This window comes from Geotrypetes seraphini, chromosome 1 (genome assembly GCF_902459505.1).
Source record: "Geotrypetes seraphini chromosome 1, aGeoSer1.1, whole genome shotgun sequence".
Lineage (NCBI taxonomy): Eukaryota > Metazoa > Chordata > Amphibia > Gymnophiona > Dermophiidae > Geotrypetes > Geotrypetes seraphini.
Window position 1 is genome coordinate 135,050,194 of NC_047084.1, and position 13,653 is coordinate 135,063,846.

The 13,653-nt window shown below is 43.9% G+C and overlaps 1 protein-coding gene across 5 annotated transcripts in view; it reads left to right on the top strand.

Annotated features, from left to right (window-relative positions):
- The window catches only part of ABHD18 (abhydrolase domain containing 18), a 128,329-nt gene that overhangs the window by 91,155 nt on the left and 23,521 nt on the right, over positions 1–13,653 (top strand). For all 5 annotated transcript variants that reach the window (XM_033939008.1, XM_033939039.1, XM_033939029.1 and 2 more), the window contains exon 11: positions 6,990–7,377. In XM_033939008.1, the coding sequence (XP_033794899.1) occupies positions 6,990–7,377 (388 nt within the window). The remainder of the gene's footprint in view (positions 1–6,989; positions 7,378–13,653) is intronic.

Here is a 13,653-nt window from a genome sequence, read left to right on the forward strand (position 1 = left end):
CAAGCCAAGTAGCCTGTTCTCACGGTGGCCAAAACCCAAGGAGTAGCAACATTCCAGACTATGGACTTTTCCTCCAGGAAATTAGCTACACTATCTGCTCTTACCATAACCTCTGGAAATGCGTTCCAGAGCTTAACTATTCTCTGAGTGAAAAAAAATTTCCTCCTATTGATTTTAAAAGTATTTCCCTGTAACTTCAAGTGTCCCCCTAGTCTTTGTAATTTTTGACGAAGTGAAAAATCGATCCACTTGTACCCGTTCTACTTCAATCAAGTCTCCCCTCAGCCGTCTCTTTTCCAAGCTGAAGAGCCCCAACCTTTTTAGTCTTTCCTCATACAAGAGGAGTTCCATTTCCTTTATCATTTTGGTCGCTCTTCTTTGAACCTTTTCTAGTACCACTATATCTTTCTTGAGATAAGGAGACCAGAATTGAATGCAGTACTCCGGATGAGGTCGCACCATGGAGCGATACAGGGGCATTATAACATTCTTAGTCTGTTAACCATCTCTTTTTAAATAATTCCTAGCATCCTGTTTGCTTTTTTGTCCACCGCCGCACATTGGGGGGGGGAGGGGTGGAGCTAACTCTCACCGATTCCCCTCTTGGTCTCCTTCCTCTGCTTCTTTCTCCTGCTTTTTTATCTGCTTTTTCCCCCCTTTGGCTTCTCTCTCCCTCTGCCTTTCTCTGTAGTTGCTTTTCTCCTGCTCAGATCCCAGTTTCTACTTTAGGTAAAAATTGTTTTTCCCTCATACATTTTTCTTTGGTGAGATCTTTGCATGTTTTGGGGGGGTTAGTTTTAGGGGTGGTTGAGCTCATGAGCAAAGATCTTCTCTCTGTCCACTAGTTTTGGTTCATTCTCAATTTGTAGGTGGGAGTACCCATTAGGAAGCTAGATCAGTTTTCTTATCAGAAGAACTAGAAGGTGAGGAACTCCTGGCTTTGTTGCTGATATTCTGGCTCTAATTCATTCTTACAGGGAGGAACTAGTCTCTCCAGTCATGTCTAAGGGCTAGATTCACAAAGCAAACCGATCATGTACCGACCCGTTTACGACCAGATTCCCCTCTGGCCCGATTCACTAACCGCCAACCCCCACCCTATGCATAGGAGCTGGCTCTGTGGGTGCTTGAGCACCCCCAATATTGAGCAAACGCCTTGATTGTGTCCTGGGAGGGGCAATTTCCATTGGGTTTAGCACCCGCAATCATTTCAAAAAGTTGGTTCCTATGTCCCTTTTAAAAACTTATTTATTCAATATATGTAGCCTGTTTTCCCAAAGGAGATCAGAACAGGTTACAAATTAGGTATTCAGGCATTTTTCCTATCTGTCCCGGTGGGCTCACAAGCTAGTCTCAGTTAGGGCGCTGGTCTTTGACCAGAGGGCTACCGCGTGAGCAGACTGCTGGGCACGATGGACCAGTAGTCTGACACAGCAGTGGCATTTCTTATGTAACCTCTCTTGCGATCCGCTTCTAATCCGTGCATGCAAATGAGGGGAAATGCATGCAAAGTAGACAAGGATGCGATTCACCGACATTTAAAAACAAAAAAACAACTGGGTTGGCCGATCAACCCAAGAAGCAACTGCTGGGGACCAGTAGAAAACGACTCTCCAGCTCCATTGAAGCCCTGCTCTCTGCTGCCCCAAATCTCTTCTGTCTGCCACCCCAATGCTCTTTCCCGATTCTCTCCTGCCTGCTCTGCCCCGAATCGCCGCCCTGCTCTCTCCCGATCTCTCCTGCCTGCTGTGCCCCAAATCGCCGCCCTGCTTTTCCCCATCTCTCCTGCCTGCTCTGCCCTGAATTGCTGCCCTGGCCTGCTCGTCCACAAATCTCTCTTGCCCTTCCCCTACCTGCGAGCCTGTGGTTTTAACCCGCGGGTTTAAATCGGGTTAAAACCACGGGCTCACTGGGCTAAAAAGTAAAAAAAGTAAAGTTCAAAAAAAAAGTTGCGGCTCAGACATGCATGCAGATGGTCTGCGCTTGTGTTGGGATCGCACACCAGCGATCAGTGCCGGCAGATAGAGGCGTTCCTCCGATTGCCCCATCTGCATTTTGGAGTTTGAAGAATCCATCGGACCTGCCCGGATCGGACAAGGATCAGTCCCGATGGGGCAGGTTCGTGAATCTAGCCCTTAAACCCTTGAGATTTGGAGTTTCATAAGCGCAAGAGAAGGACTCTTCCTATTGGGAGCTTGAAGGTCAACAATGTGCTTCAAGTTCTTCAGTCCATTTAGTTCCTGTTTGACTGAATATGACTTTCCTGGCTGATTAGCAGTAGGCAGAAACTGAACCATGTGCTATGCCTGCTTGTGGAAAGGGAAGAACTATAGTTACTCAGCCTAGATTGGTGATTTTCAACCTAGTCCTCGGGAACCACCTGATCAGTTTTTGTTTTTAGGATATTCACAGTAAGAGATATTTGCATACCAAGAAGGTGGTGCATGCAGATCTATTTTATGCATATTTGTTGTGGATATCCTGACAACCCAACTGGCCAGGTGGTCTCTGAGAACTGGGTTGAAAACTACTAACCTAGATGACGTATTGGCATTTCTTAGTAACGGCTAGTTGGTGGCTAGGGTTCCAGAGCTAGAGGTTCAGTAGGGAGATGCAGAACTGTATTGCCCTTTAATAGTGTGACCTATTCAAGCAATACAGCTTCTGAATCTTCAGCAGTTTTTGACAGTGCCTGTATTGCTGCCTACGGAAAAACAAGAGCAGTCTTGGGGAGACACCTGGATGATTTTAAGGTTGAAGTCAGCCCTTCTCAGGAAGTTGGGAAGTGGAGAAGCTTGTTAATTGAATTTTAAACTCCTAACAACTATACTTGAGCTTATTCAAAGATCACGAGCCATTAGCTATCATTGTGGGCCTGGAGGGTCAGCATGGTAGGTGCTGACACGCCAACCTATCTTGCTGGTGTAAATGGGATCCTCTTGGCTTTAAGAGCTTTCAGATCTTTCCATAGAAGACAAACAGGTCCAGTTCCTAAAGTCCCTCCTTGAGGGCCGAATCCATTCGGGTTTTCAGGATTTCCCCAATGAATATGCATGAGATCAATGTGCATGCACTGCTTTCAATGCATATTCATTGGGGAAATCCTGAAAACCTGACTGGATTGCGGCCCTCAAGGAGGGACTTTGGGGACCCCTGTCCTAGAGGAACTAATAGGTGGATGATGGCTCAGTATGTCTTGAGTGTCATATAAATGCACTATCAAATGGAATTTTTCCAAGATCTTCAACTCTCCTAAGCTTGGGACAATTAATCCCAGCTCTGTAAGAAGAGTAGGCATCTGAAGTTTTACCATCTTTATATCTTGAAAGAATAGTGTCTCAAAAATCATATAGCTAACAAAATTCTTAAAACTCTAGGCCGGTGATTCCAAACCCGCCCTCGGGAACCCAAGCCAGTCAGGTTTTTAGGATATCCATAATAAATAAGTATGAGAGATTTACATACCAAGAAGACGGTGTGTAAATATCTATCTCATGCATATTCATTGTTGACACAGTAGAATCTTGATTATCCGGGACTCAAGCAACTGGCACACTCACCCAACTGGCAAAAAGAAAAAATTGTCCTCCCTCTAGCCCGTGAAACAGCAGTGGCAGAGGTCCTGACTGGACAACCCCTCCCCTCCATGTCCCTACCTATGGCCCCTGAGGTGGTAGCGGTCCTGACCGGACAGCTCCCCCCCCTCTCTAAAGCCCCCGAAGCGGCAGCGGTCTTGACTGTCCCTTCCTACAGCCCTCGAAGCACAACACACACAGCCCCTGGTGGTCCTGACCCCTCTCCCTCCACTCACCCAAAGCAGCATTGGTTGTGAACCGCCAACCTTCCCCCTTCCTTCCTCCACTCACTTGAAGCAGCAGCGGCAGCTAAGTTAGTAGAGGCAGTGCTGGAAACAGGCTGCTTGCGACCAGCCCCAGCCTTTCCTCTGTTGCATTGGAAGGGAGAGGAGGGGGGTTGGCGGGTCAGGACCACTGCTACTGCTGCTTTGAGTGAGGGAGAGAGGGGATTGTGGCGGGTTAGGACCACTGCTGCTTTGGGTAAGTGAGAGAGTACCAGGAGGCCAGATCTGCGTGGAGGGAGGACAGACCCGTGGGGGGGGGGAGAGATACACCAGAAGTGTGTGTTTGTGGGGGGGGGTCCAGGATGAAGGAGAGGGGAGATGGATGGATGCTGGACCCATAAATTGGGGTGGGAGAAAGTGACCCATACCAGAAAGGAGGGTGGGAAGGGAGAAATAGATGCTGGACCTTCAAGTGGGGGTTGGGGGATGATAGAGAGGAAGAGAGTAAGGTGGAAAACTATTTAGAATAACTCAAGCATCCAGAAACTAGAGTTATCTGGTATTACCAATCACCATGGGTGCCGGATAACTGAGAGTTTACTGTATTCTGAAAATCGGATTGACTGGCATTCCCCCCAGGACAGGTTTGGGAATTACTGCTCCAGGCTTATAGCCTTTGGCCTGCAGAGTCTTCCTTCTACCTCTGGTGGACTGCAACAGCAATATTCTTTAGGCTATAATCTGTTCAGCTTCCAGTTTGAAAGATACTCTGGTCTTAACATAAGTATCCAGGCAATCTTCCAAGAGAGAGGTGGAAGAGCCACTTTTTCTCCAGTGGGAAAAGATTACTCTTCGTTCTTACTTCAGCAAACTTGATTTTGCCAATTCATGGGCAATAAGGATGTAATGGCCAAAGTATTTCAGCTCTTTGTCTTTAGCTTGTATGGCTGATCTTGGAAGAAGCATTCTACTTCTTTCTCAGATGAGATGCTCTTTCTTTCAGTGGAAATCAGAAGGCACCGTTGGTTGAGAACAAGAGGAGGGTTGCAAGCCCTGGAATGGAGAGCAGAGTCCTTAGTCTAATCTGAGCTCTTGACCTTTATCAGTCCTAAACATTTATTTCTGTTGACTCGCTGGTTTCCCCACTTAGCATGGTTCTAGCAGGCATCAACTTTTAAGAGGTGATTCTAACCTAGCTCTCTGCCTCAGGAGGGATTCTAGGTGGATAACATAAAGTAAACAAATATAATCACATTATATCCAATAAATTAAAACAATAAGTCTTTATTCTTTTGTAGTCAAGTGGTGAGGATGTCTTTACATTCTTGTTGGGGTTCTTTACATTGACAGCTACAGAGTGTCAAGTGGATTAGATTCAAGTCTGGTATTTTAATGAGCAGATTTGAACATGTATCTATTTCCAGCTCATATCATATCATATCTCCCTCACGACCTTTCTCAACAGATGCTTCCTTGATAAGACTTTGCTGTCATGCTAAATAAGAGACTCAAGCTTGTGCTGGATCTCATAACAATATAATAACTCCCTTACCTATTCCAGCCAGCTCACTGTTGGGAATCATTTAGTTCCCCAACCTTGTTTCCTTGTTAGCTGTGCATTTCTCCAAAAGCTGTTTATTTCAGGGATAAGCCACGATGATTGCAGAAGACATCATCTACGGTTTTCAACTCCACCTCCTTATGTCACTAGGCATCGGTTTTTATTATTTTGAATTTGGTCACACATTAGTGACTTACTGTGCATTGGTCATGGTTAGATGCAGGATACTGAGCACAGAATGAGCCTTCAGCCGATTCCATTATGGCAAGGCAAAGATATTCAAAGCTTTGGCTGCTGACTCCTTAAGTGTCTTGATAAGATCTGGGATGTCCAGTCTCCTTTCTTGTTGTTTCTTTGGACCTAGAGAGATTGCTCTAATACACAGTTAAAGGTTCACAGAAACTTAAAACTTTCTCAAGGCTAGGGAACCTTCCCTTTCATAGAATTTGAGGGATTCCAGCAAACATTTCACTGCCTTCAGAAAGCCACACTGATCTTTAGATTTCTATCCTTAAAAATCAAATACTGATGAGTAATTCAAAGTCAGAATTAGTGGTGCATCCAAACAGTGTACCCTCTCTGATATAAATTGCAAATCTGGCTCCAGTACTCAGTCCAAATCTCTTTGCAGTTTTAACTAAGAATCTTGAAATATTTGATTACTGTCTCATAGAAGCTTGTCTTGAGTAGGAGTTCTATCAGATCAACGTTCTCCCTCTTTCCTAGGGCAGGTCCCTAGTTTTGTTTCAGTCTACTCCTTGATCTCTTTTCCTCCATGAGGAATTTTGACATAAAGAAATTTAAGAATCTTGGATTCACCTTCTTTCTTAAAAGTATCTGTTCAGTGATGTAAGTCATTTGAGCTGATTATTCGGTGGTACAACAAGACAGGAAACCTCAGGTTTTTGAGGGTCATTGAGCTTACGGAAATCAATTTTTTATCAATAGTCTAAGGAGAAACCAGCCATCTGGATGGAGGTTGTCTCATTCTGCTTAAAGCTTAGCTTCTTTGGCAGGTTTTAACAATTTACTGGTAAGGCTTATCATCAGTTTTAGATTACTATATACTTCATGAGTGTGTTGGTAGAGCAGAAGAGTGCCTTATTAAAGGTAAAGGATATGACAGTTGAAAAGATCTAAGAACATGGTTAGTATCTGAACTGACAAAGCAATGGTGTTCACCTTAAATTACTTGGTGCCCTTATAGAGTCAAGTCTAGAAATTCTAGAATTTGTCTCCACATCTGCTGGCTGACAGGCACAACCCACATGTTCTGGTATGGTAGAGCTAAAAAAAGAGAAAATTTATCACCCATCAAGAAGCATGTAGAACAGGGGTTCTCAATCCTGTAGCCAGTCAGATTTTCAGGATATCCACAAGTGTGCATGAGATAGATTTGCATACATACAATGGAGGCAGTGCATGCAAATTTCTCTCGGGTTTATTCATTGTGGATATCCTGAAAATCTGACTTGGCTAGGTATTTCCTGAGGACTGGATTGAGAATTCCTAATATAGAAAAACTTGATTCATTAAAGGTTTAGGCAATAAGTAATTGCACTTGAAAACTGTTTTAAATGGTTTTAAATTTCTGTTAATAAAAGTTTTCTGTTTATGCTAACTATTCAGACAGATTCTTTCAAAATGGGACAAGACTTTGTCAAAAATTCCCCTGCCATTGTGGACAGCCTGAGCAGCTTAAAACTAACTTCCAGCATATTGAGCCTGGATTCCAGAAGCAAATCTATGACAGCAGAATCAATTCACCAGCTCAATTCTGACAAAACCACGCTAAGTGCCTCAGCAGAAGGGCTTTTCTTTCAAAATACTTCTAAATTACATTTCTTGAGCCAAACATTTCCAACCACTATGAAAAGTAGCAACAAATCCTATGTTAACTTATCAGAAACAGAAGAAACAAAATGTCAAAAGATGAGACGAGACACTTTCCAAAGAGAATCGCTCTTGTTTATGAAAGGAGTCATGGATGAATGTACTCATGTGGCCAACTTCTCAGGTATTATGAAATTTACTTTTTTATCTTTGAAATTTTTATTTTCAACATGCAAAATTACAGCAATTTGAACAGTTTACAATGTACCCCAATAACAAAATATATACTCTTCATTAATTCCAGTGCAAAAGAGACATCAGTCTTGATAAGTGGGTTTCTTCCCTGCACCCACGAAGATTGCAGAAGGCATCATCTATATTTTTCAACTCCGCCTCCTTGTGTCACTGGGTAGTAGTGCCTTGGCTCCTCAGTTTTTCCTTCTGAAGCGAGTTGAGAAAGTGACTTTTCTGCTGCTCTGCATCCGATTAATTATTTAATTATTTTCAGATTTTTTATCCAACCTTTGAGACTTGCTGGTGCTGCAGAGGTTACCAGAATTTCTGAGACAGCTCTGTTTGGGAGAAGATAGTCTCTAGATTAGAGGACTGTAGCTGGGGGAGCAAACTTTTCTCAGGGCACCTACCTAGCCGGCCTGCACTAATTCTTGGGATAGCTAGGGGCGTGTTCCCCTGGGAGCTCGCCTCGCTCCTGATTTATCAGGCACTTGAGGGCAGGCAAGAGTTGCTCCCTGTTGGTCCAGAGGACTGTAGCAAGTGCTAGCTGTATTCCTGCAGCACCCCCACTCCCTGAAGATGCATGAGGAACAAGTGTGGTTGAGGGTTTCATGCTCTCAGAGCCTATCTAAAAGGCAGCCTGAAAAAAACAAGTGGCTGAAGAATCTTATATGTTTGTCTGATGCAGAAATCTTCATTGTCTAGCTGCAGTGTGAGCTGATGCAGGAACAGCACCAAGCAGTTCTGTGAATACCGTCTATTACTGTCTAAGGGAGACTTCAGGAGAGGTTCAAGAATGAACTTTTGAGGATTTCTGGGGCTTCCAATCAGGTCCCCCCCACGAAAACCTCTTTTCTGAATTTTTGAAAGTTTTATATGGCTCATCTGTGCTGTTTTCTGGCACCAAAACGCTGCTGCGGCAGCCATCTTGGATTTCACAGTTTTATTTTAAAAGCCTCTATCTGCCTCAAAACACCTTGTTTTTTTATATTAAACAATTTGTATGGACTCCTCAGACCTTTCTACCCCTGTATCATACCAGTTTTGTCCTGGATAGCTGGCTGAGGAGCATCTTTGTGTCATGTGCTACTGGGCACAGGGGGCGTGAGCATTGGATTTAGCCCTCTCTGGTCCCCCTCAAGGTTTTAGAGTTGCAGGATGTTTGAAAGTTGGGTCAAAAATTCCTCCTAGAGTCCTCAAATAGCAACTCTGCATCATTGGCAAAACGCAGATGCCTCGGAACCCATGAGGAAACAGGAGGTGTCCCTACAGAGGTCCTTAGGAGATCCAGTTCAGAGATTTGACTCTGATTTTGTGAGCTTGATGTTTAAAGCTTATATGTTAGATATAAAGGGTTGTCTGCACAGCCTAGTAGTAGTGGCTGTTCAGATTAGTTTTCCCCTCATAGAGCGCTGGTCCATACTTAAGGATACTCTGCAGGAACTAGAGGTCCAGTCAAAGAAAGGACTGGGATGACTGGGGGTCAGGATTGTTTCTTTTGCCCCCGCAAAATGAGTCCTCGGGTTTAGAGGATTTGGCGTCGTAAGTGGGGGCTACCAGCCAAGAGTCTGTGGCAGTCTTGGACCGGGTAGAGGACCCGAAGGTGTGCAGACTGTTTAAATTGGCAGATTTAGTGGAAGTCATTACAGTATCTCTTGAGAGTTAAATTTGGAACTAATGCAGACTTCATGGCTCAGATTTACCTTATGAGCAGCTCTAAGACCCAGTCCACATTTTCCTTTGCATCTAGAAATCACCATGATGCTGATAGAGCATTGGTAGGCACCAGAGGATCCTTTAAGGGTTGCCAGAGCCATGACAGAATTGTACCCAATGGTTTCTGAGTTCCAGTGTTCAGTTATTTGTACCACCTAAGATGGATTCGTTGGTAGTCAGGTTACAAAACGCATGTCACTTCTTAGTGAAGATGGAGTAATTCTAAAGGCTGCACAGGATCACAGTTTGAGGCTCTGGCTTTGGGTCTGAAAGCAGAGGTGGCAATTTCCTTTGTAGTGCGCATCTGACATGAGATGCTGCGTCAGGTTCCATTTTCGGAAAAGAACACAAGCCCCCAAGTGGTCCTTCAGGGCTGGATTATGTAGTAGATGACATTTTTAGGGTCATGAACAAAGTGACTGCTTATTCTGCCACTGCTCTGGGTCAGACAATGGTTAGGATATTCTGCTTCTAAGCTGCTTTGAGCAGTTTACTTTCAGAAGGTAAATGTTCATTGGCAAAAGATTGGCAGACCTTGTGGCAGCGAGTCCTTGAAGTTCTTAAAGTTTTGCTGTCTCTTTTAATGTTTGGTTGCTAATGAAGCATGGTTTGAAGACGAGGCACACTCTGCTCCTTTTTTGGACCTTGTGATTGATTGTGCAGAGGTGATCGTCTCCTGTGTGGGTTGCCAGTGTGGCAGATCGTCATCCTAAGTCATTACCAGACAGCAGACCACCACATGTTGCGTGGGGTCATGTTGTGGTTCCCTTTGTGGTTACAGACAGGCTCGCCAGTCATCGGCAGGCCCCTGCTCAGAGATCATTTCACAGATGTAGACAGAGGTTTGGGGGGGTTCCAGAAGAGCTCAAACGTCAGGTTCCTGCTCAGCAGCCACTTCTAAGAAACCCCAGTGATGCCAGGCCAAAGTCCAAGCTACCCCGAATAGGAGGGAGACTCTCCAGAGTTCAGGAAGACCTTGGCAAAGATTTCGGAAAAATGGGTCCTTGACATTATTCAAAGTTTTTCATCCTCTTAGGGATTTCTTTGTGGGGTCTCCAGCTGGAAGACAAGAGAAAGTGGACAAAGTCTGAGTGACAATAAAACCGCCAGACGCAGAATCGTGCTTGGGGAGATAGTTAGGTATCAATGACTCGTGCTCAAGTCCTAGCAACTTGACGAATTACAGATAAAAGAGATCGGTTTTGTGCTAGTCCAGTAAGGTGCTCTGTTGTTTTCAGCGTGTCTAGCCATTTGATTTGCAGGTCACCTTCTTTGCCTGGTTCCTTCGATCTTCTGACAGTGTGACCAAAATAAGACAGTCGTAACCATCATTTGGGCTTCAAGTGACATAGCTGGTTTGATCTCCTCCAGAATCGATTTGTTCTTCTGGCATTCCATGGCACGCATAAAATCCCTTTTCCAGCATGCATAAAATCAGACAGATATTCTATGTAATTATTGTGCTCAAGAAGACTTGGATGAAGAGATTTCTGCTGGATCTGAAGTCTGTCAATGCAGCATTAAATGTACCCAGATTCCAAATTGAGATACTGCACTTGGTCATTGCCTTGGTGGCACAGGGAGAATTCCTAGCCTTGCTGGATTTAATGGATGTTTTCTTACATATCCCCATATTCCTAGAATGCAGAAAGTTCCAGGTTCCAGCAGCAGTGCACCTGTGCAAGGCAGGGATTTAGGTACACCCATATTTAGATGTTTTGTTAATCAGGGCTCCATCCGAGACCAAAGATCATATAGTAAATGACAGCAGATAAAGATCTGAATGGTCCATCCAGTCTGCCCAATAGGTACATGCATTACAAATCCATGATTAAGTTCAATTATCTTTGTTCATTGATATTCTTATAAAATGAACTTAGAAAGCAATATGGTCAGGGTCTTTTCGACAATGCCACAGTGGTGGCATATGTCAACAGACAGAGGCTCCAAGAGTGCTTTGTTTAAGCTAGAGGCTCAGTTATTATTTCACAGGGCAGATTCTTACCAGTTAGCAGGGATTGGCAATGTGAAAGCAGACTATCACACTGCAGCCTGACTATGGATCTGGGGGAGTGGTCCTTATCCCATAGCGCTTTCACCAAAATTGTAAGGCACTGGAGGAGACCAACATTTGATCTAATGGCATCAGTGGGCAATAAGGCTTTTCAATTCTTCATCCACAAAGTAGAGCCTGGAAACGCCAGCATAGACGCTTTGATGCAGCTGTGGCCAACAAAGGAATGGTTGCACTCCCCCTTCCCCCATAGCCAATGATAATCCAGAAGAATAATGACCCATAAAGGGTTGGTGATACTCGTGGCTGCACCACCCATGGTACACGGATCTAGTTCAGCTACAGCAGGACAAGTGCTCAGACTGCCTCTTCACTCAGTGCTGCTTCCCGCAGAATCCAGTTGGCCTGGAGAGTTCAGAACACTTTGGGCTTTTTATAGCTCTTGAGCACTCAGCTCTACAGAAGAAAAGTTACTTGGAGCGGACCATGGGTACTCTCCTACAATCTAAGAAGCTGAATATGGTCGTAGCCTATGCTAAATTTTGAAAGACCTTTCAGTGCTAGTGTGCGGAACAAAAGGTAGAGCCTTTTAGGGCTCTGTTTTCTGTGATCCTCTCATTTCTTCAGGACAGTCTCAAACAGGGCCTAGCAGTTGGCTCCCTCAAGGTACAGGTAGCAAGCCTTTCGTGCTTAGGGCCTGAATGGAGATGGGCTCTTTGGCTATCCAGATGTGTCCAGGATTTAGAAGGGAGTGTTGTGTTTGCATCCTCCCATGTGACAACCACAGTGGAATCTTGGGCTGCGAACCCTTGGTAAAGCCCTGGTCCTTTGGGTATTGCAGAATCAGAGACTAGGCCAGATAGCCCTTCTCTGGTTCTAAGCTTTTCAGTTGTGATTTCTGTTCCAGTTGTATGCCCAGAATTTGCAATGAGCAGATGCCTCAAGATGCACAGAATCTATGCTTAAGTGCTTCATTTTGCAATTGTGTGATTATACTGAACAAGCCTCTCAAGCACTGGGCTCTATTGATTAAAAAAACAACTGTTGGTATGTGATAAACATTTGAATGAATTGGAGCCTAAAGTATTAATACTAGAGGCAACCAGTACTTCGTGAATTAAGGACATCTTACTATTTTATCACAAAAATGAATAATTGGGAAATTCTCATAGAGCTAAAAATGTGCATACTGTATATTGAATTTTCCCATTACTCCTTCACTTTCTCTAGAGATCTTGTTCTGGAAATATCTAAAAGGTTTTGGCTTTCAAGATTGCTGAATCTTTATTAACCTGAGCTCCCTTCAATTATTCTGCAAGCAACTGAAAACCTGGCTTTTCACTAAAATGTAATTCTATCCCCCCTTACTCTTCTCTTCTATATATAAGTTCATATAAACCTTTTTTTTCCTTCTCTTCCTATATTTTAAGTTCTTGTAAACCTTTTTTTTCCTTCTCTTCCTATATTTTAAGTTCTTGTAAACCGTGCCGAGCTCCACAACATCCGTGGAGATGATGCGGTATATAAACTTAAGGTTTAGTTTAGTCTAAATTAATATTATGTGCTTCAAAAAAAAATTGTTATTAATACTGATAGTGTGGATGTGTTAGAAGCTGTTCCACAGACAGATTTTTGGAAACTTCGCAGGACAACTTCAAACAATGTGCTACACTTTTGGTAATGCTGATTTGTGAAATCGATAAAGTTAAGATACTTAAGGCATATTTGAAAAAGAAAAATAAAAACTTCTGTGGTCATAAATCATAGATTTTCTCTGATGTGGCAAGAGCCATTCAGGTGAAATCAAATAATTTTTTAATTAAAACCTTGTATTTTGGTTATAAGGACTTCCTTTTTCTTGAAATTTTATGCAAATATTTAATTATATTGCAGAATGTTAAGAACATAAGAATTGCCACTGCTGAGTCAGACCAGTGGTCCATCATGCCCAGCAGTCCACTCACGCGGCGGCCCTCTGGTCTAAGACCAGCACCCTAAGTGAGACTAGCCCTACCAGCGCACGTTCTTGTTCAACAGAAACTTGTCTAACTTTGTCTTGAATCCTTGGAGGGTGTTTTCCCCTATAACAGCCTCTGGAAGGGCGTTCCAGCTTTCTACCACTCTCTGGGTGAAGAAGAACTTCCTTATGTTTGTACGGAATCTATCCCCTTTCAACTTTAGAGAGTGCCCTCTTGTTCTCCCTACCTTGGAGAGGGTGAACAACCTGTCCTTATCTACTAAGTCTATCCCCTTCAATACCTTGAATGTTTCGATCATATCCCCTCTCAATCTCCTCTGTTCGAGAGAGAAGAGGCCCAGTTTCTCTAATCTTTCGCTGTACGGCAGCTCCTCCAGCCCCTTAACCATCTTAGTCGCTCTTCTCTGGATCCTTTCGAGTAGTACCGTGTCCTTCTTCAGGTACGGCGACCAGTGCTGGACGCAGTACTCCAGGTGAGGGCGTACCATGGCCCGGTACAGCGGCATGATAACCTTCTC